Source organism: Taudactylus pleione, unplaced genomic scaffold, assembly GCF_031769625.1.
Source record: "Taudactylus pleione unplaced genomic scaffold, aTauple2 ptg000322l, whole genome shotgun sequence".
Lineage (NCBI taxonomy): Eukaryota > Metazoa > Chordata > Amphibia > Anura > Myobatrachidae > Taudactylus > Taudactylus pleione.
This window is the reverse complement of record NW_028284723.1, coordinates 1,367,317-1,388,059: the sequence shown is the minus strand read 5'-3', so window position 1 is coordinate 1,388,059 and position 20,743 is coordinate 1,367,317. Positions and strand designations below refer to the sequence as shown.

Here is a 20,743-nt window from a genome sequence, read left to right as displayed (position 1 = left end):
AAAATTACAGTTGGGAGCTGATTGGCTTCAGCAACATTTATCATATGCAGTGAGTTTTATCACTTGTTGTGAGTGAGAAAACTTGTTGATAAATGAGGCCCTATGTATACATTTTCTAAACATAAATTCTGAGCATTGACTTAAGCAATGCTCAATTTAACTGAGGGCCTGGCAAATTTCACTAAGAGGTATTGGCCAAGGCAAAAACTTAAAAGCCAGTATTTTCTAAACTAGAAAAATCACCACCTATGTTCCCTCTGAGTTGGTTCCCAGGGCTGGCCAAGCAGCAACATGAGACCGGTCATCTTTAACCTGAAGAGAGTAGCAAGTTATAGCCTGCTGCCTTGTAGTGCTAAGCTTAGTCCTGTCTTATGAGGTGATACGGAGGCTAAGAACTTCACAGTACCATAGCTGAATAACAGTATGGTAGTGAATCACAGTGCTACTGATTAATTCTGATTTGCTGCCGGATGGTGTTTCCCCGTTTCCCCCACCACGACAGTGAGAGATTTGGATCAGGCATGCATTGCCTTTCATTGGCTTAAAAAGGTTAAAGAGAACCTGGGATGTCTAGGCTTCGCCTGTGGACTAGCCACCAGAGTGCATTTTCTAGTCACCATTACAGTAGAATCTGGTGGCCAAATTGTGTTGAGGTTAAATTACTGGTACACTGGTTCCCAGAACAATGACACACTGACATTTGGGGTTCCAGAACAATGGCACACTGACACTTGATGTCCCATAACAATTTCACACTGACACTTAGGGGTCCCAGAACAATGACACACTGACACTATGGGTCCAGGACAATGGTACAATGATACATGGGATCCCCAAACAAAGGTACACTGACACTATGGGTCCAGGACAATGGTACAGTGATACTTGGGGTCGCAGAACAATGGCACACTGACACTATGGGTCCAGGACAATGGTAAACTGACTCTAGAGGTCCCAGACAATGACACTGGAAGTCCCAGAACAATGACACACTGAAGCTACGGATCCAGGGCAATGGCACACTGACACTTACTGCCCCAGAAAAATAACACTTGGGGTCCAAGTACAATGACACACTGGCACTTGGGGTTCTAGAACAATGACACCCTGATTTTGGAGTCCCAGAAAAATGATACTTAAATCTCTACTTAGCTCTTAAAATATACTGGACAGTGGAGGAAGCCATTTTGCAGGCAGAACCAATATACAAAATATTGCATGTTTTCAAGTGACAATTGGACAAGTTCTTCATACATGCACTACTTGATCATCTCAGTGATGTCATTGATTCCTAGTGGAATGTCAAGCAGCAGTCTCATAAGAATTGGGTACTGTGTATTGTCGGGTGCTAATAAAAGCTATTTTTAATGATGACTCATCATGACTCATCACTCTAAACAAGATTGTCTACACCTTTCACTAGTCAGCTAGGCATTCCAATAGTATATTACCTATGACTAGCAGCATAACTTCAACAAATGTTAACCCTTTCCAAAAGACAGCAACTGCATTGTCCCTTATTAATTAAATATATACAATTCACTGCTATAAATTTGAATATAATATAATATCTTAGCTGTATTTCTCATTGCAGCCAGTTTCTCATTAATAAAGCATGTAGCTTGATAGTTCTTAAGCATTGAATGTTTACAAAAAAATTACCAAGACTTAATTATTTAGATGTATTACTCATAGGATTTTGTATAGTTATTTACAAAATAATAAGTTTAAAAACTTGTTAACTTTAAGCTTCCACCCAAGGTCTTTGATTAATGGACTCCCTACTGTATGGGGTCTATTTATCAAAGCGCTGGTTTATAGAAGTGGGTGTGTTTCCCATAGCAACCAGATTCTTCTTATTTATCTAGCACCTTCTAATGTATTATATAATCTGATTGGTCGCTATGGGCAACACCTCCACTTCTATAAACCCGCACTTTAGTAAATATACCCCTAAGTGTCAATATAGGACATGACTGATGATTTAGATGTATGAGTTTCCTGATGAATTTCTATCACTGGGTGACAATAGAATGAAGTATATTATGTCACAAATGAGATAAAGAAGGGAAAGAATTTAGATTAGATGATGTTTATTGTTACTTATGTCAATCAGGTTAATTAGTGAGGAGGTATTGTGGTGAACTGCGTTCATCCGGAGTGTGGTGCCAGGAGGGACAGTATGTGTGGGGTGATGGAGAGTACATGTGGGATGCTAGGGAGTATGTGGGGGATGGTTGGTGTTGGTGGGAGGGGGTGTGGTAAGGGGGAGGTGGGGGGGTTAAGGGACTGGGAGTGCTGCACCGTCTACAGGAGTACCTGGTCCTGTTCATTACTAAATGCGATAATGGGGGTCGGGTGTGCTCTTCCTTTGAGGAAGGGGTAGGTGTAGTGATTGTGTTGGTTAACCTTGTGTTGTGTGATGAATGACAGGCAACATGATGGGGGGTCAAATTGTTTATTAAGAAAGCACAGTGCTCCTCCAATATGGTCCCAAAAACGGAAGGGAGAGAAGGGGAGGGGGGAACAGGGGTTTGATGGTGCAGGAGATGTATGATGGACTGGCTCTGGGTGGGAAGGTAGGTGGACTCTTTCAGGGGGCTCCTTACCATGCGGTTCTGGATCAGCAGGTCTTCCCTGCTGGACCTTTGGTCTACAGTCTTGTGAGCCTTCTAAATGTGTGAAGTTGCAGTTACAGTCAATGTAATGTTGGTTAACATGACATTGACTCTGCTGTGGGCGGCGTCCTGCATGGTGGTGTAACAGTGCTTGTGGAGTGGATCGATGCAGCGGAGAAGACTTTTGGTGAGGTGAGGGTACACCTCTTCCAGGTGTTAGCTGCTGGCTCTATTGCGGAAACTAAACCAGCGAATCAAAGGATTGGACACTGAAGACGAATATAAACAACCTGCTGTTTCAAACTCAAAATGCGCTTGTATCCTGGTTTCGATGGTACAGTATTTATATTTGGAATAGCATCCAAACGCCAATGTAGGGCAATTAGTAACTTGATCGTTATAAATATATGGCCCATTATATAACGGTCATTATTAGTAAGATCCCCATGATATCTATGAAAAATCCCCCATGATATCTATGAAAAATAGCTAGTAAAGGATTTGGGGATATAGGAACATTTAAAACCTTGGAAATAAGGTCAAATACCAACTTCCATAGTGAAGGTACGGCAGGAAATGACCAAAACATATGTAATAAAGTACCTATTTGGCCACAATGGCGCCAACATTGATTCGAGATCGATGACCATATCACAAGTAATTTCTCTGGAGTTAAGTACAGTCTATGAAGAAGTTTATAAAATTGTTCAACATGAGAAACGCATTTAGATAAACGAAAACATGTACTAAATACTGAATTCCAATCTTCTTCAGTAAATGAACAAGATAGATCCATTTCCCATTTCACCAAAGATGAGAACTTAGAAGGTTTGTGCGCACTAATAATAATAGCATACCACCAGGTTATATTCCCTTTATACAAAACTTTGACAAACCTATCATATAAGTATCTAGGGACAATAAACACTGTATGGGGAGCATGTGTAGTACTGAACAACCATTGGCGCAATTGGAGATATTTATAAAAATCTTTAACTGATATAGAAAACATCTCTCGGAACTGAGTAAAGGAGCGCAAAGTGCCTTCAAATGTCACCTCATGTAAAGAGATCACTCCCTGGGCTTACCAATTATCAAATAGTAAATTTGATAATTGGTAATAAAGGAAGCTACTCCTTCTAGGGAAAGGTTAGTAGCAGGTAAAGTAACATCCTCCAATTTGAAAACTACTTCAAGCCAGAAGAGCCTCCGATTAAGTGGTATTTAATTTGTAGTAGGAGACTAGAGATTATTCTTTTAAAACTGCATGTAAATGTGGTAAACTAGATGCAGGATCAGTAAGAGTTAGCAGTACGTCATCTGCAAATAAACAAATTTTGTGACTCTTATCAAAGAATATTGGGCCCTAAATAGCTGCTTCCAATTGAATAGTCTCGGCAAGAGGCTCTATGGCAAGCGTGAAAATTAACGGGGAGGACGGGCAACCTTGACGGGTGCCATTTGACATAGGGAACCTAGATGAGAGGACACCATTAAAAAATACACTAGCTGACGGATTGGAATACAATGCTATTATAGAGGTTATGGCTCTATTACAAATTCCAAAGTGTTTCAGTGCTGCACTCAGGTATCCCCAGTGAAGCCTATCGAATGCCTTCTCTGCATCTAAAGAAAGCAACAACAGCGGCTTGCCTATAGTTGAGAAGGCCTCCACCAGGTCTATAATTTCCCTAGTATTGTCCGGGGATTGCCGACCCAGAACAAAACCAACCTGGTCCTGATGAATTAGAGAAGGTAGCAATGGGCTCAATCTATTAGCTATAAGTTTGGTGTAGAGTTTAACATCGGAATTTAATATTGCTATTGGGCGATAATTAGAGATCAGAGTAGGGTTCTTCTACTATCCTCGCTTCCAACATTTCTTTGGGGGAAAAACCCCGCTCGGAGACCTCATTGAAAACTTGAACCAAAATAGGGATTAGCGTATCCTTAAACTCTTTATAAAATTTATTAACATATCCATCAGGACCAGGGGCCTTCTCTAATGGCAGAGAGTCAATAACCACACCTACTTACAAAAAAGAACGGTCTTACAATATTCGCGCTATATATGGTTCCAGAAATCCTTCAGATGTAGAAATGTTGTTTCCAACATGTAAAAAACATAAACAAATATACAATGGTGTGATAAGGTTTAGAGTCCAAAATCTTTTACACCCTTCGTGTTAAGTTCTACATATATCACCATGAGGAATTTGGTTGTATAAGCTAAAGGTCCCCATACATCAGCAATTGATTGCAGCAATCGTGCAATTTGCAATCGATTGTGTATAAAAATCTTTCCCTTTTTCAATCGATTGTGGCATCTCTGCAATCTGCAATCGATTGAAAAAGGGAAAGATTTTTATACACAATCGATTGCAAATTGCATGATTGCGGCAATCAATTGCTGATGTATGGGGGCCTTGAGACTTTGGAGGAAGATAAAAAGAAACCTTTATGTGTATGCATCATATTGCTAAAAAGTAAGCATACATGTAAGCATTCTTACTGAATGGTGGACTGTCTGCACACTGGGTGCCTTCTAAGGAAGTTGGATACAACAACGATAAATCGATATTCTTGGATGAGGACTATTTCACCACTTTCTGTAGAATTTAACACGAAGGGTGTAAAAGATTTTGGTGTCTAATCCTTATCACACCATTGTATATTTGTTTATGTTTTTTACATATTGGAAACAACATTTGGAAGAAATTCCACATCTGAAGGATTTCTGCAACCATCCATAGCGTGAATACTGTAAGACCGTTCTGTTTTGTATGTATCTTGTTTGTAAAAGCGGTCTTTATTTGCTGCTTATGGAGTGCAGCGCGAAAGGTTAGAACTTCTTTTTTGTACTAATTTAACCACACCTACTTCCTCAGCGGACCATGGTGCATCTAAAGACTGAACAGATGTGTCATCCAACAAAGGTAGGTTTAAAGTATTTAGAAATTTAGCTATACCCATCGGAGTGGGTTCATATACCTGGGGATCCTTTGCCAAATTATAAAGTTTAGAATAGTAATCTGCAAAAGCATTTGCTATTTCCAGAGGATCAGTTATTTTAGTCCTTACAGTATTGAAGACTGCCCGAATCCTTTCCCTTACCAATTTCCCATCCAAAGTGTGATACAACAGACCAGGGCCAGATTAACGGGGCGGCAGCAGGGGCTGTAACCAGAGGGCGCCCGGCTTCCTCCCCGCAGCGGCAGCCGGAGTCGGAGGCTTGAGCTCACGTGAGCTCCAGCTTCCGGCTCACGCAGTGCACTATGGCAGAGACGCAATTACGTCTCTGCCATAGTGCAGAGGAGCAGCCGAGCGGACTGCAGCAGATGCGAGGCTTAGCTTAAGGTAAGTATGAGCTTTTTTTTTTTTTTTTTTAGTGCAAGCGGCTTACTGGGGCCATTACTGGTGGGGGGCATTACTATAGTGGGCATTACTCGGGGAGGGGGGAGGTATTACTACTGGGGCCATTACTGGGGGGAATTACTACTGGGGGCATTACTCAGGGGGGAGGCATTACTCGGAGGGGGAGGCATTACTATTGGGGGCATTACTATTGGGGGCTCTACTAGAGAGGGAGCATTAGTATTGGGGGCACTAATAGAGGGACATTACTACTGGGGGCATTTCTACAGAGGGCTCTACTAAAGGGGGAATGACTACTGACGGCATTACAATTGGGGGCACAACTACATGGGTATTACTACTGGGGGATTTATACAGTGGGCATTACTACTAGGGCTTTACTATTGGGCACACGCCCAAATACTACTGGGGGGCATTACTATTTGGGGCACAACTACAGGGGTATTACTACTGGGGGCATTTATACAGAGGGCATTACTACAGGGGGCACTACAAATGGGAGTATTGCATAGGGGGCACTGCATAAGGGGCACTACTACTGGATGCACTGCATACGGGCACTACCACTGTGGGCACTAACACTACTGGGGCCTCTATTGCGCATACCCTCGGTTTGTCACATTTAATAGGGGCCCCCACATGTTTGTTGCCCAGGGGCCCCCACAGACCTTAATCCAGCCCTGCAGTAGACCACAAAACATTATCGGATCTAACAAATTCTGCATAATAAATATGGGATTGTTTTCTTAATTGAAGATTAGTTGAGCATTTATAGGTTTATTTTCAATGCTATAATTATCCTAAAATTATGTAGAAAAGAAGATCCAACATAGATTAAGTGGCTTTGGCAAAGAGCCTAGATGTTTGTATTTGCATATATTCTCCAACATAATGCATAAGGAAGTAGACTTGGCATTTCTATATATAGTACAGGTTAAAAAAATTATTATACTTCTTATTTTAGGTACAGTAAGCCATTATCAGTGGAATTCATCTTGTCACATACTTGGAAATTCTCAGGCCAATTTAAGGGTAGCGGATTATGTATGGGTTGCCGCTGGTCAGATTTCTCAGTCCAGTTTCACACCTGCCGGTTTTGGCTGTCCGGCCAAGAAACAGGCAGAAGCCGGACAGTGTTGTCCAGGCACTCGGTGCCTTTCACAAGCAACGGCTTTGAGCCGCTTTTAATGTTTTTTTTGTTTTTTTTACTTATCTACTGGGCATGCGCAGCAGCAGTAGCTGCTGCACAAGCCGGCCGGTGTGTGTGTAAGGAAACATTGTTTCCTATACACCACTGGAGTGCAGGGACGGTACGGTTACAGAGCGGCAGTTGTCCTTCTCAGTAGATATTTATGGCTGTTACACGGCAACCGTGCCGTGCCCGGGCCGTGTGAAGGACCCATCTGCTTCCATGCTTAACTCTATTTCACACCGGCAAAAAAACGGGCGTTTTTTTGCCGCCTGGTCAAAACCGGCAAGTGTGAAACTGGCCTGACAGTCAGAATCCTGACACCCATAGGTAAATATAGACCCACTGATCCTAACCCCTACCCTAACCCTAACCCTCCTTCCCTGGTGCCTTATACCTATCCTCCCCCCCTAGTGCATAAACCTAACCTCCAGACACCCTAAAGCTAACCCTCCCCCCTTAGTGCCTAACCCTAAAGCTAGCCCTGCCCTAACCCCCAATACTTACCTTCGGGATGCCAGCGGTTGGGATACTAGAGCCGGGATCCCGACGCTGTCTGGATTCTGGTGACGGTATTTAGACAGTCTGCATCCCGCACGCCAGGATGCCGACTACATCCCAAGGGCAGCATGGTGGTACAATGATTACTTTCCTGAATAACACCCTGAAAGCTTTTTATCTGTAGAATAGAAGTCCACTGTCTGGATATTGATTTTCTAAATACATAATAAATATAAACCAGCTACATAAAAAATGCATGTTGAACTAGATTTATGCTCGATTAATGAGCGGTTGAACGATAACGATGTCGTTATCTTTCAATCGCTCATTTATATCGGCAAATGGAGACGCGGCTTTACAGTACAGTTTATTCTTTTACTAAACTCAAGCAACCTATTGACATAATGACCCCCCCAAACCAGCATTGCTGTATAACTGGTTAAAATAACCCCACAAAGCATTTTTTCTCTATAATCTGGTTAGATCAATATACAATATGGGGCACTAAATCTCATGTATCATACTACTGTTTTTACTATAGATAAGCTTGTGAGAAGGGCTATTGTCTCTCTTTCAATGTCTTTTAATACCCAATGTTGTTTTATTTCTGTTTGAATCAAATTTTAGAATGCTATGGATTATGATCATGTTATACTGTATACATAAATATTATTCATAATTATGTTAATAACAACCTTTTATTGCAAGGAAAACATGTTATATATGATGTGAGGATACCGGGTGTCCTGGGTATCCTGGGGTTCAGGGATCACACAGTGGAGCAGGTTATAATGAAGGAATGATGAACTTTATTCATGGAGACACAGAAATTCAGCAAACAGTTAGCAGGGTTATATCATTACAGTCCACTCAGAGTTCAGCAAAGTCTTTTCCAGCTGCTGTATATCTCTTCCCTACCTGCCCAGCAATGACAGCTGTAACAGGGCACACAGAGCTGCTATATATCTAAAGACACTGAGAGGGGACAACACCCCAACCTTCAGAGTCACACTGTACTCACACACTATCCCACAATTCCTCTTGCTGCACCACCCTACTTCCCTCTCTCTCACTCATTGGTGGGCTCAGGTGTCAGTCGTTGCAGAGAGGAAGGAGGGCTGTAACAGGAACACACCTTTGCTGTCTGCTGCTGGCAAACTTCCTGTATGAGACATGCAGACTGAGGGTTTCAATTTAAGAACACAGAACTGGGTCATAACTCTTTTCAACATGCAGGCAAGTCCTAGAAGTCCTTTTCCCTTGTCTCCTCACATACCTCCCCCTTCTTAAATCGAGGAGACAGACATGGTCCCAATGTTGGAGTCCTGACTGTCGACTCGGCCCGAGGGTCTGCGAAGCTTGATATTTGTTTCCTCACATCTGGATAGCCCATCAGCATTGTGATGTTCTCGTCCCTTTTTGTGAGAAATGGAAAAGTTGAAACTTTGTAACGCCAGACTCCACCTCAACAACCTCCCATTTTCCCCCGAGGTTCTGTTTAGCCAATACAACGGGTTATGGTCAGTGACAACAGTAAATTCTTTCCCATAAAGATATGGTTGTAGCTTCTTTAAGGCCCAGACTATGGCTAGACATTCTTTTTCAATAGTGGCGTAGGCTATCTCTCGGTCAGCTAGTTTACGGGATAGATACACAATTGGATGTTCCCTACCATCTGCTCCCACTTGACTCAACACTGCCCCAAGTCCACACCCTGATGCGTCTGTCTGCACAATAAACTTTCTGTTGTAGTCAGGGGCAGCCAACACTGGGGCTCGAGTCAGCAAGTCTTTTAAGGTGTTGAAAGCTTGCTCACATTCAACAGTCCATTCAATATTCCGAGCATATCTCTTTTTGGTCAAGTCTGTCAGAGCCTTGGCCACGGTGCTGTAATGTGGTATAAATTTCCTGTAATAGCCAGCGACTCCAAGGAACGCCCGCACTTGTTTTTGGTTGACAGGTTGGGGCCAATTGGAAATAGCCTCCACCTTTGCCGGATCAGGTCTGATAGCACCTCCTCCGACCCGATGTCCTAGGTACTGAACCTCAGCCATCCCCATTTGACACTTATCTGGGCGTATGGTGAGTCCAGCCTGTCTAATCCTCTTCAGCACTTCTGTCACCTGAATTAAATGCTCCTCCCAGGTATGGCTGAAGATGGCAATGTCATCTAAGTAGGCTTGGGAAAAGTCTTGACACCCCTCCAAGAGGTCATTAACCATTCGCTGGAATGTGGCAGGGGCGTTCTTCATCCCGAAAGGCATTGTAGTCCACTCAAAGAGTCCTTCCGGTGTGATGAAGGCAGAACGCTCCTGGGCCTCTTTGGTAAGTGGGATTTGCCAGTAGCCTTTGCTCAAATCCAATGTTGAGACAAACTCAGCCCCTCCAATCCGATCCAGTAGCTCATCAACACGGGGCATAGGGTAAGCATCAGTGGTGGTGACTTCGTTCAATTTGCGATAGTCCACACAAAACCGTGTGGTCCCATCTTTCTTGGGAACCAACACAACCCCAGCAGCCCATGGGCTTTTAGATGGCACTATGACCCCCAAAGCTAGCATCTCCTCGATCTCAGCCTTTACCTGCCTCATAACACCTGGAGTCATCCGGTAAGCGACTTGTCGGATGGGCCTAGCACTCCCAGTGTCCACATGGTGGGCGGTCAGATGAGTTCGACCAGGTAGACAAGAAAACTGGGCCTGTTCAGCCTCTAAGATCCTCCACATCTCTTGCTGCTGGGCTGCATTCAACTGTTGTCCCACCTGGACTGATTCCACTCCTTTCTTCTCTTTAGCAGCTCCCAAAAGGTCAAGCAATGGATCAGTTTCTGGTGCCTCCATCGGAGGACAACATACCACCATTGTTACTACTTGACGATCACGATAGGCCTTAATTCGATTTATATGGAAGGTGCGTAGGTACTTCCCTCCCTTATCCAGGGCAATCACGTAATTGACCGGCCCGGTGCGCCTTACCACGGTATACGGTCCTTCCCACGTAGCCTGCAGTTTGTTTCTTCGCACTGGGATAAGCACCATTACTTTTTGCCCTGGATGCAACTCTCGGTCTTGAGCATGGGCGTCATACCATTCCTTTTGTCTCTCTTGTGATTCCCTGAGATGCTCTTGGGTTAACTGTAGCAATCTTCTCATGCGGTTCCGCATATTCTCTACATATTGTAAAATGGGCTGCTGGTGTTCTTGGAAAGTTCCCTCCCAGCTCTCTTTGACCAGGTCTAGAGGCCCCCGCACTTTCCGGCCGTACAAAAGTTCAAATGGGGAATATCCAGTAGACGCCTGTGGGACTTCCCAATAAGCGAAGAGAAGCTGTTGAAGGGCTCTCTCCCAGTCCCTCCCCTCGGACAGCACGTAAGCTTGTAGAAGTCTTTTTAGCGTTCCATTGAAACGTTCACAGAGTCCGTTGGTCTGTGGATGGTAAGAGGTGGTCCGAAGAGGTCGAACCCCCCACTTTTCCCACAGGGTTTGCATTAGTTCACCTTGGAATTGGGGCCCTTGATCTGTGATGACTTCCTGTGGGTATCCAAGCCGACTGAATATGTCTGTTAATGCTTGCGCAACGTGTTCTGTGTCAATAGATGATAGGGCCACAGCCTCAGGATAGCGTGTAGCAAAGTCCACCAGTGTTAGGATGTACTTCTTTCCCGTATGACTGGGAATAGCTAATGGTCCAATTAGGTCTATGGCAACACGGGCAAAGGGCTCCCCTATAATAGGTAATGGGTGCAGAGGAGCTTTTCGCTGGGGCTTCCCGAGCCTCTGGCAGGTATTGCAGGTGTCTCGATACTGCTTAACGTCTCTAGAGATTCGTGGCCAGAAGAAATTCCGCAACAATCGTGCCAGTGTTTTACGGGTGCCAAAATGCCCGGCCGCTGGAATGTCATGAGCAAGGGCTAGTAATTGTGCTCTGTACGGTGTAGGTACCACCAACTGTTTAGTAGGCATTACTGTTTCCTGTCCAGACTGAAGAACGACCACTTGGTACAGCAATTCCTCTTCCCAAACTATCTTGCTCCCATCAGCTGTTTCCAACCCCAGGTCGGCTGCACTCCTTAATTTACTTAGGGAAGGGTCTGTCCGTTGGGCCTGTCGAAACTCGCTCCGGTCCACCTCCCCCAAGTCTAACTCTGATTCCAGTTTCTTGTCCAGTACTTCACTCACCATTGTGGTCGGGGTAGGTTGGTTCTGTTCTGAATCTGTCACCTGGGTCACTGCTCTTTGGGTTTGGCTCCGGGTCACCACTTGAACGAAGTGTGTCACCAGTCCCTGTCCCAGATCATTCCCGAGGATGACCTTGGCTGGTAGCCCCTTGAGTACTCCGACCTCCACGATTCCTTGATCAGCTCCCCAGTCGAGATGTATCTTGGCGACAGGGATATCGGTCTGTTGTCCCCCGGCGGTGGCAATTCGTACATACTGTCCAGGAATCACCCAGGAGGTGGGAATCAGGTCTGGCTCAATCAATGTGAGTGAGGCCCCAGAATCTCGTAGGCCCTGTACCCGCTGGTCCTCTACCAACACAGGCTGTAAGTGCCCCTGCATATTCTGAGGAGTTGCCTGCTCCTCCCCCAGAACCAGGTCTACAATATACACCCCATCCATCATCTCGGTCGCATCTGAATGGATGACCTCCTCGCAATAATCCTCCATGGGGTAACATACCACAGAGACTGGGGCCGGTCTAGCCCCAGGGAATGGCCCTCGCGTGCGTGGACAGTCCCTCAACAAGTGTCCTGGTTGATTGCAGCGGTAGCACTTCCGAGGTTCTGGGTTAGCCACTTTGAATCTGGGTGGTTGATAAGAAATGTTTTTGATAGGGCCTCCTTTACTACTATCATTTATGCGTGGTTCTCTGTCAGGGAGCTTCTCCGCTCGTGGGGTTCTTGTACCACCTGTTGCACTGAAGACTCTCCATTGGGGACGGTTAGCTATATATTCATCAGCCCATTCTGCAGCTTGTTCAGGCGTGCTGGGCTTCCGGTCTGCGACCCACTCCTGTATCTCTGGTGCCATCTTAATCATTAGTTGTTCTACCACAATTAGGTTGATGATCTGCTCCACGGTAGAGGCCTGTCTACCCTCGAGCCATTTTCCACAAGCTTGCCGTAGCTGACTGGCAAACTCTTGGTAGGAAGCAGTCCCACTTTTGCTCAGTGTCCTGAATTTGAGACGATAAGATTCTGCAGTGATCTGAAACTTAGCCAGCAATGCCTTCTTTATGCAGGTGTAGATTCCACATTCCTGGGAAGTTAGAGCCCTGTAGGCTTCCAAAGCCCTACCGGTGAGACTTGGCCCCAAGTACTTGGGCCATTCAGCTGGCTCTATCCCGTGCACTCCCATGAGATTCTCAAAGATCTGCAGGTGAGTGTCAATGTCAGTTTCATTCTCTCGAAATGTGGGAACATCCTTAAATCCCAAGCGCCGGTTCTCTTGTTCAGCCCCTCTGGGCGACAGCACAGTTCCGCTGTTAGTAGGGATTTGTACCCCTAATATTGCTTGGATCACTCCAGCTCTCTCTTGTGTAGTTGCACTTTCACCTAGTGCCCCCAGCCAGCTCTGTAGTAGGGCGGGAGTAGCGGTGGTTGACTCGGGTAACCGACTGGAAGTGCTTCCACTGCCTGTCGGTCCTTCTTCATCATCACTCAGGTGGTCGGGATCCTCTGGGTGTGCACGATCCCACTCCAACAACCGTAGTACCAGAATCTCCCGGGTGTCAGTCCCATTATAAGCAATTCCCTTCATCCTGCAAAATCCTTGCAGGTGCGGTTTCCGGGCTGTCCGGTAAAACTTCTCCTGCTCTCTCATGACGTTTTCAATTTGGCCGCCGGTTGCAACTGCTGACTGACTCTCCATGCTGATATTCTCTGGTATTAGCGTTGCTTCTACTCACTCCCCTGGAATTACTGCAGGAACTGTGTGACGTCCCACCGCTGCCGCCAAATGTGAGGATACCGGGTGTCCTGGGTATCCTGGGGTTCAGGGATCACACAGTGGAGCAGGTAATAATGAAGGAATGATGAACTTTATTCATGGAGACACAGAAATTCAGCAAACAGTTAGCAGGGTTATATCATTACAGTCCACTCAGAGTTCAGCAAAGTCTTTTCCAGCTGCTGTATATCTCTTCCCTACCTGCCCAGCAATGACAGCTGTAACAGGGCACACAGAGCTGCTATATATCTAAAGACACTGAGAGGGGACAACACCCCAACCTTCAGAGTCACACTGTACTCACACACTATCCCACAATTCCTCTTGCTGCACCACCCTACTTCCCTCTCTCTCACTCATTGGTGGGCTCAGGTGTCAGTCGTTGCAGAGAGGAAGGAGGGCTGTAACAGGAACACACCTTTGCTGTCTGCTGCTGGCAAACTTCCTGTATGAGACATGCAGACTGAGGGTTTCAATTTAAGAACACAGAACTGGGTCATAACTCTTTTCAACATGCAGGCAAGTCCTAGAAGTCCTTTTCCCTTGTCTCCTCACATATGAGGTGAAAATTTAATTAGAAATGGGCTTTTATGCATAAAGTGCACCTGTAGGGTACAAAGGGCATGCAATAAAAAGTGTAGACAGGCTCTTAGTTTATACCATCTCCTAGGACATCTAAAGTTCCAGTTCTTTTAGAATAAAAATAAATGCTCTGAATTCCTTTCTAAACAGTGAATACTGGGCCTGATTCAGACCCGGGCGCAAGTGCTGCGCGCTCGCAACCGGGTCGATGGTGGCCCAGAGCACATGCGCATGAAGGTGCCGGCTCCGTCATGCGCAAGACCCAGATAGCCTACGGGCAATCCGTCGCTCTGGGTCTCGCACCAAAGGGGGCGTGCTGTCGATGTTGAGTGACAGCACGCCCCCTTTGGTGGGTGGGCCAGGGGGGTGACTGCCCAGACAGAGGCGTTCCCATGAGAATGCCTACCGTCTGGGGGCGGCCCCACTGACATCACAAGTGATGTCAGTGGGAGAGCTTTCGGCTCTATTTGAGCCGGAAGCTCTCTGGGGCTTGCGGCAACGAGACCCTACCACAAGGGTCTTGTCGCAAGACCGATGGTCGCGATGGTCTTGTCCATCGCGACCATCATCCTGACCGCTTGCATTAGCTGTGGGTGGCAACCCACGACAATGCGAGCGGCCAGGAGGCCGCTCCATAAAAAAAAAAAAGACGCCCTGGTTCAGAGCGAGCGCTCTGTCAGAGCATCCGGCTCTGAATCAGGGCCACTGCCCTTAATAATCCTGTTCCGCCACTTCATCCGCATTTCAAGAAATATCCTCACCCCACAAGATAAAAACTTGTTTTTGCATGTGGGTCCTTCATTACTTTTACTAATATTTTCATTTATCGGACACTTTTGGTCTGTTATAGTACAGAGGTTGCTCATATTTATCATGAAAATCTATTGGGAAATCCAGCACTACCAAAATATCATGCTCCTACAGAAACACAATGACAAATGACCTTTCTTCTTTCATTTTTTACACGTACAGTATTATATGTTACAAGTTCCATTAAAAGCATTCCTGTTCATCGATCCGGCAATAAGCCGGGTCGGGCCGCCAGTCTGAAAGGGGTCTCAGCCGGGTCGCACCTGGGATGAACACATGAACAAAATCCTGGTGCGACCCGGCTTATCTTATGTGAAAGGGGTATAATATTTGTTGCTGACATTTCTTTCATTTGCAAGGAAGTTGCCCCTACAGCAAGACATTATATAATGGGCATACCTGGGCTGATGAAGAGCCATCTACAGATGTGTCCATATACAATTATACACTATCATCAAATTATGCCAAATAGCCCTGCATAGTGTGCCACGGACTTTGTGTCTTAGCCGAACCAAAAAAACTATTACTAAATTCCTAGTACAGGTTGAGTCTCCCTTATCCAAATATTCCGAAATACAGAATTATTTTGGCATGACTGAGATAATGAAACCTTTGCTTTTTGATGGTTCAATGTACACTAACTTTGTCTAAAGCACAAATTATTAAAGATATTGCATAAAATTACCTTCAGGCTGTGTGTATAAGGTGTATATGAAACATAAATGAATTTCATGTATGTACACAAACTTGCTTGAGCCACAAAATTCTTGAATATATTGTATAAAATGACCTGCAGGCTGTGTCTATAAGGTGTATATAACACATAAATGCATTCTGTGTGTATATTTGGGTCACATTCCCAATATATATCATTATGATATGCAATTATTCCAAAATACGAAATATTCCAATATCCAAAATACCCCTGGTCCCAAGCATTTTGGATATGGGAGACGCAACCTGTATGCTATAAGTAGATAAAAGATGCACAATTCAGGAAAACATAGCACAATGGCACAAAAAGTAGCAAAACTGAGAAAAAAGTGCACAATCAAGGCTAAAAAGGCAAAATACAGGTCCGATACAAGTGCCCTGCACCATGCATCATTATGACTAATCTGAGACTTTATACCAGTTCCTTTGCTACAAAAATATAAATCCTAAGTACTCAAACGCCGCCATTACAGTCCAGGTTTTAAGGCTATCCATGCTTGAGTCCAGATGGTTTAATCAAATTTACTGAGGTACTAATTTAGTCACCTTTGTTACAGTATGGTCATCCTTAAAATGTGTACTGTCATGGCTGAGTTTGGGAACTTCTGGTTTACACCAAGTCCTTTTGGACAAAATAATCTGAATACCTAGCTAGAGGAATAAGCAGAAAGATTGAAGAAAAAGTATGGAGTCCAGAAATCGCTACCTGTGGGTAGCGCCAGGTGTCTAATGCCATATGGGGCAAAAAGGTGTACAAGGTTACATCTGTACATGTAGTGCACATTGCATATGAATCTTAGCAATTGCTTTAAACCATTTTAACATGCAAAGTGAAAAAAAAAAGTTTACAATTAGCAATACGACCTAAAATAAAAAAAACAGGGATATTGGATTTCTGCTTTTATCCTATGATTGTGTACTTGAAATGTGATGTGCCATATATATATATATATATATATATATATATATATATAATTAAATGGTAATTTCTTATATTGTGTAAAAAATGTCAAATGCACATTTAGATGTCATCTATATGTCATAAAACATGATTTGAAACTCAAGTTCAGCTAGATGACTGTATTGTTGTAATACAAACACAGTGTGTGTAAACAGTTTTGCCAGCTTTGTAAAATTTCAGGTTAAGGTCAGGTTTTCCCAGTCAACTTTACCTTTCAAGTTCAGGATCCCCATGGAATAAGGATGAACATTTCACAGCATAAACCGACCACCATTGCTTGTGTCTCACTTTGTAAACTTTACCAAATCCACCTAACGCTATTGGGGTCCAATCCTTCTCAAAATCCTCTTTCTTAAACTGGGTCAGGCTGCCTGTACGCTCATTCTCTTCACCAGCCATGGCACTAAGGTGAAATGCCTACGGTGTACAACTATACATGTGATAGAAAACATTTGTCTGTTTGCGAGAGTAAGATTTTTAAGAGCTTTGCTTCCTGGATTGAAAGCTGCTAGCTGTGCTACACCAGGAGGGAGTAACCTGGAAGGTTATGCAAGTAACATTCCATGCTGAACTGATATTTGCATATAAGTATCTGTTTCACAATGCTAGGTATGCTGTATGTGCAGGCCAAGTCGAAACATAAAGGATCCTTTGAAAAAATATTTTTTGTACTATAATCCCTGCACAATAGTGACACTTTTAAAGCACCGCAGATATTATTTACCATGAGTGGAAACTTTCATTATTGTATATAACTAAAAAGGGCAAAAAGAACTCAGGCACAAACCATGAAAACATGCTCAATAAATGATCACTCTTACAGAAGAATAATAGCATAAGCACAAGATGTAATAAAACTAAGTAATGCAGTTAATATAGATGTACAGTAAAGGCTATACCACAAAACATAATCAGTATAATCAGTAACAGTTAGTAAATTTTAAAGCTGGGTACACACTGAGACGATGTCGGAACAATATGTAGTTCTGGTTGATTCGGAACGACATATCAGCTGCATTGCTAGGTGTGTACCACCAATATGCGCGCTCCCGCAGCCGCATGCGACATCGTCTGGTCGGCCGTGCTGCACGTCCAACCGGACGATATTGCATGCAGCCCTGTTGCAGGTAATGAAGGACGGAAGAGGGATTGTTCCATTATTCATTACCTCATTCTGATGTGTAACCAGGATCCCATATTATCGGCCTGTCGGGCCGACACATCGGCTGGGTACACATTGCTCAGTGTGTACCCAGCTTAACAGTACTGTGTAATCAAAAAACAAACACTTAAAACAAAAGCAATATCATAACAAGGCATAATCAGGTATACGTTCAGGAAGCCGGCCATTGCAATGCCGACAACCGCTTCCCAACTACTTAATCCCGGCGAGGGTTAGTTAAATGACAGGCGTCTAAAGCTAGATGCCTGTCATTTTACCGCCGCCGGGTGGGTTAGGTTAGGGGCTCCCGGGGGGGACTTAGGGATAGGCACCCCCCCGGGAGGTTAGGGTTAGGCTAGGGGGAGGGAGGGCTAGGGTTAGGCACCCCCGGGGGGAGGTTAGGGTTAGGCGGTGGGGAAGGGGGGTTAGGTTTAGGCACAGGGGGGAGGTTAGGGTTAGGCACCCTAAAGGAGGGTTAGGCTTAGGGGATACAGTTAGGTTAGTTCATACTTACCTTTCAGACGATCGGGATTTCCTTCCACGTCGGGCTGGCACTGCCGGGATTTGAGCTGGCGGTATTTCATACCGAATTCGTTCCTCTTAACTACAGTAGCATTGAACAAAAGGCATACAATTGCTAAAGATATTCAGTCTTCTGACAATGGTTTTTAACTCTGCATTTAAAACACTCCTCTGCGCATACCAGTATCTGTGTGCATTTTAATTATTTGTTACATACATTCAAAAACCTGTTTCCCATACACTGACTAAACCTTGATACACATTTGTGCGCATCGGATTGCGCCAACGCAGAGTAGCGTCCGATGTACTCTTTATCATCCCATAGACGACTAAATCGTCAGATAATAATTGTACAGCGATCATAACCAATTATTTGACTTCGACAGTAACAAGATTCCTCCTTTGTAAGGAAGGAAAGCACTGAAAGGTTTATGTGCTAATCACACTGTACTGTGGAATTCCAAATTGCTTTTTCAAACAATATGTCAGGTAGAATACCTTCAGTCAATATAAGTTTGGAATTCTTATATAAAATGAATATATATTGTTCTTTATTGGTATAATAACCAAATGTGTTATAGATGACTAGGAATCTGTTGGACAAAAAGGAAGAAAAATTGTCACATCAGAGTTAAAGACAGGTCTCACTGATATCTTTGATTCATTCCTGTCGGTTCCATGATTATGTCACCTGGCCCAATTGTCATCTTTAATTCGGTGGAGATCAGCCGTAGGTCTGTGTATTCCCCAATGTCCCAGGACTTATAATTCAGTTGCCAGATATACCCGATAGAGGTGTAGGCTTGTCCTTCCAATGTGGGTCCCCAAGTCATCAGTAAATAGCTGTGGTGGGATAAACTGAGCTGCCTGATCTTAACCATCAAATTCAACAAGCCATGAGGGATTACTCGGCTGTGTATCCACTATGTGCCCAACACTAGCAAAATGTTGTGTAGTGCTCAGATGGCAATGTATGCTCAGATGACAATGTTACACATCGATATTGGATCTAAATAAAGCAACAGTAGAGGAAGACCTAACGCGTTTCATCACACTCACCTTTGATAAAGTCACGTGAGCCTGATGAAATGCAGTTTTACCTGTAGCTCCTCCTGCTGGTATTTCATGCAGAAATAAGTTTTACTTCAATTAAAACTTTCGGCAATAGACCTCCAATAGGCATTTTTTAAGCAAATTGTATTAATGGATATCTATGTCAGATTTTTTCATTAACACCAGCTACAATCTATTAAATATTTTTGATACCAAACAGATTGTAATATTTTATAATGAATTTAGATTTTTTTTTAAAAAAGTGAAAAAATGCATTTTACAGTATACTATTATTTTACTTGTATATGCTATTTTACATAGGAACAAATTCCCATAGTATATTGTACACAAGATCTGAGATACTATCAGGAGTGGGGGTCCCTCCGGTGTGACATTTGATAATTTCAGCCTGGTGTTCCTGTGACTCCATGGGCAAAATTGACTAAACTTTTGTTCTCAACATGTTTTGAAACCGCTGGATTTAATGGTGTTTGTACACCACCGTCAATAACCATCATTGTCTTCTACAGGATCAGGTTTCTTCAACACTGTTTAAAGATGGCTTATTATGCTGGGTACATACTGGCCAAAATATCGGGCGTTCAATTGAACGGCTGATATATTGTATGTGTGTCGGCCAGTGTGTACAAAGAGATATGTCTGTGAACAACGTCGTTCACACACGTCGCGTTGGCTGTGCAGCACAGCTCTCACATAGCTCTTTGGTTTGCTGCAGTAGTTACATATACCCCTTTTACACTTGCAGCAATAACCCAGGTCATTGTGCAGTGTGAAAGGGCTAGGTTGAAAGAAGCCGGCATTTCAACCATGGTCACGAGAAGGGTTGAACGCATGTTGATAATGCAGTATGAATGGGTAACCTGGGTCGATGCAACCCGGATCCCACTCACTGCATAGGTAGAGCTGGCGCTTGGAGTTGAGATCTCTTCACGTAATGTCGATGGCGTCATCGACCAGGCTTTAGTGCCGGGTCAAGCTGTCTATTTATAAGGGGTCTCAGCCGGGTGAACATAATCCCAGTGGGACCCAGCCATCAGATGGAAAAGCAGTATTAATGGAAAGCTGGCTATCTGGGCACCACAACATATTAAGTCCTAGATTCAGTTAAGCTAAGGGAATTTGTTGTAGCTTTTCAACAGGAGTGCTGAATGGTTTTATACCCCTTTCAGACAGCGAGACGGACCAGGTCAGGTCCTTTTTAGTGTGAAAGGGTCATCCCGAATTGAAATTCCTACGACTTCGACCCTGACCTTTACCAGGGTTATTCTTGGGTCCAACATGAGTTGC

The 20,743-nt window shown here is 44.1% G+C and overlaps 1 protein-coding gene across 1 annotated transcript in view; it reads right to left on the bottom strand.

Annotated features, from left to right (window-relative positions):
* The window catches only part of ANKK1 (ankyrin repeat and kinase domain containing 1), a 101,539-nt gene extending 84,442 nt beyond the window's left edge, over window positions 1-17,097 (bottom strand). The window contains exon 1 of the mRNA XM_088443012.1: window positions 16,910-17,097. Coding sequence (XP_088299138.1) covers window positions 16,910-17,097 — 188 coding nt within the window. The remainder of the gene's footprint in view (window positions 1-16,909) is intronic.
* Between the last annotated feature and the right edge of the window lie 3,646 nt (window positions 17,098-20,743).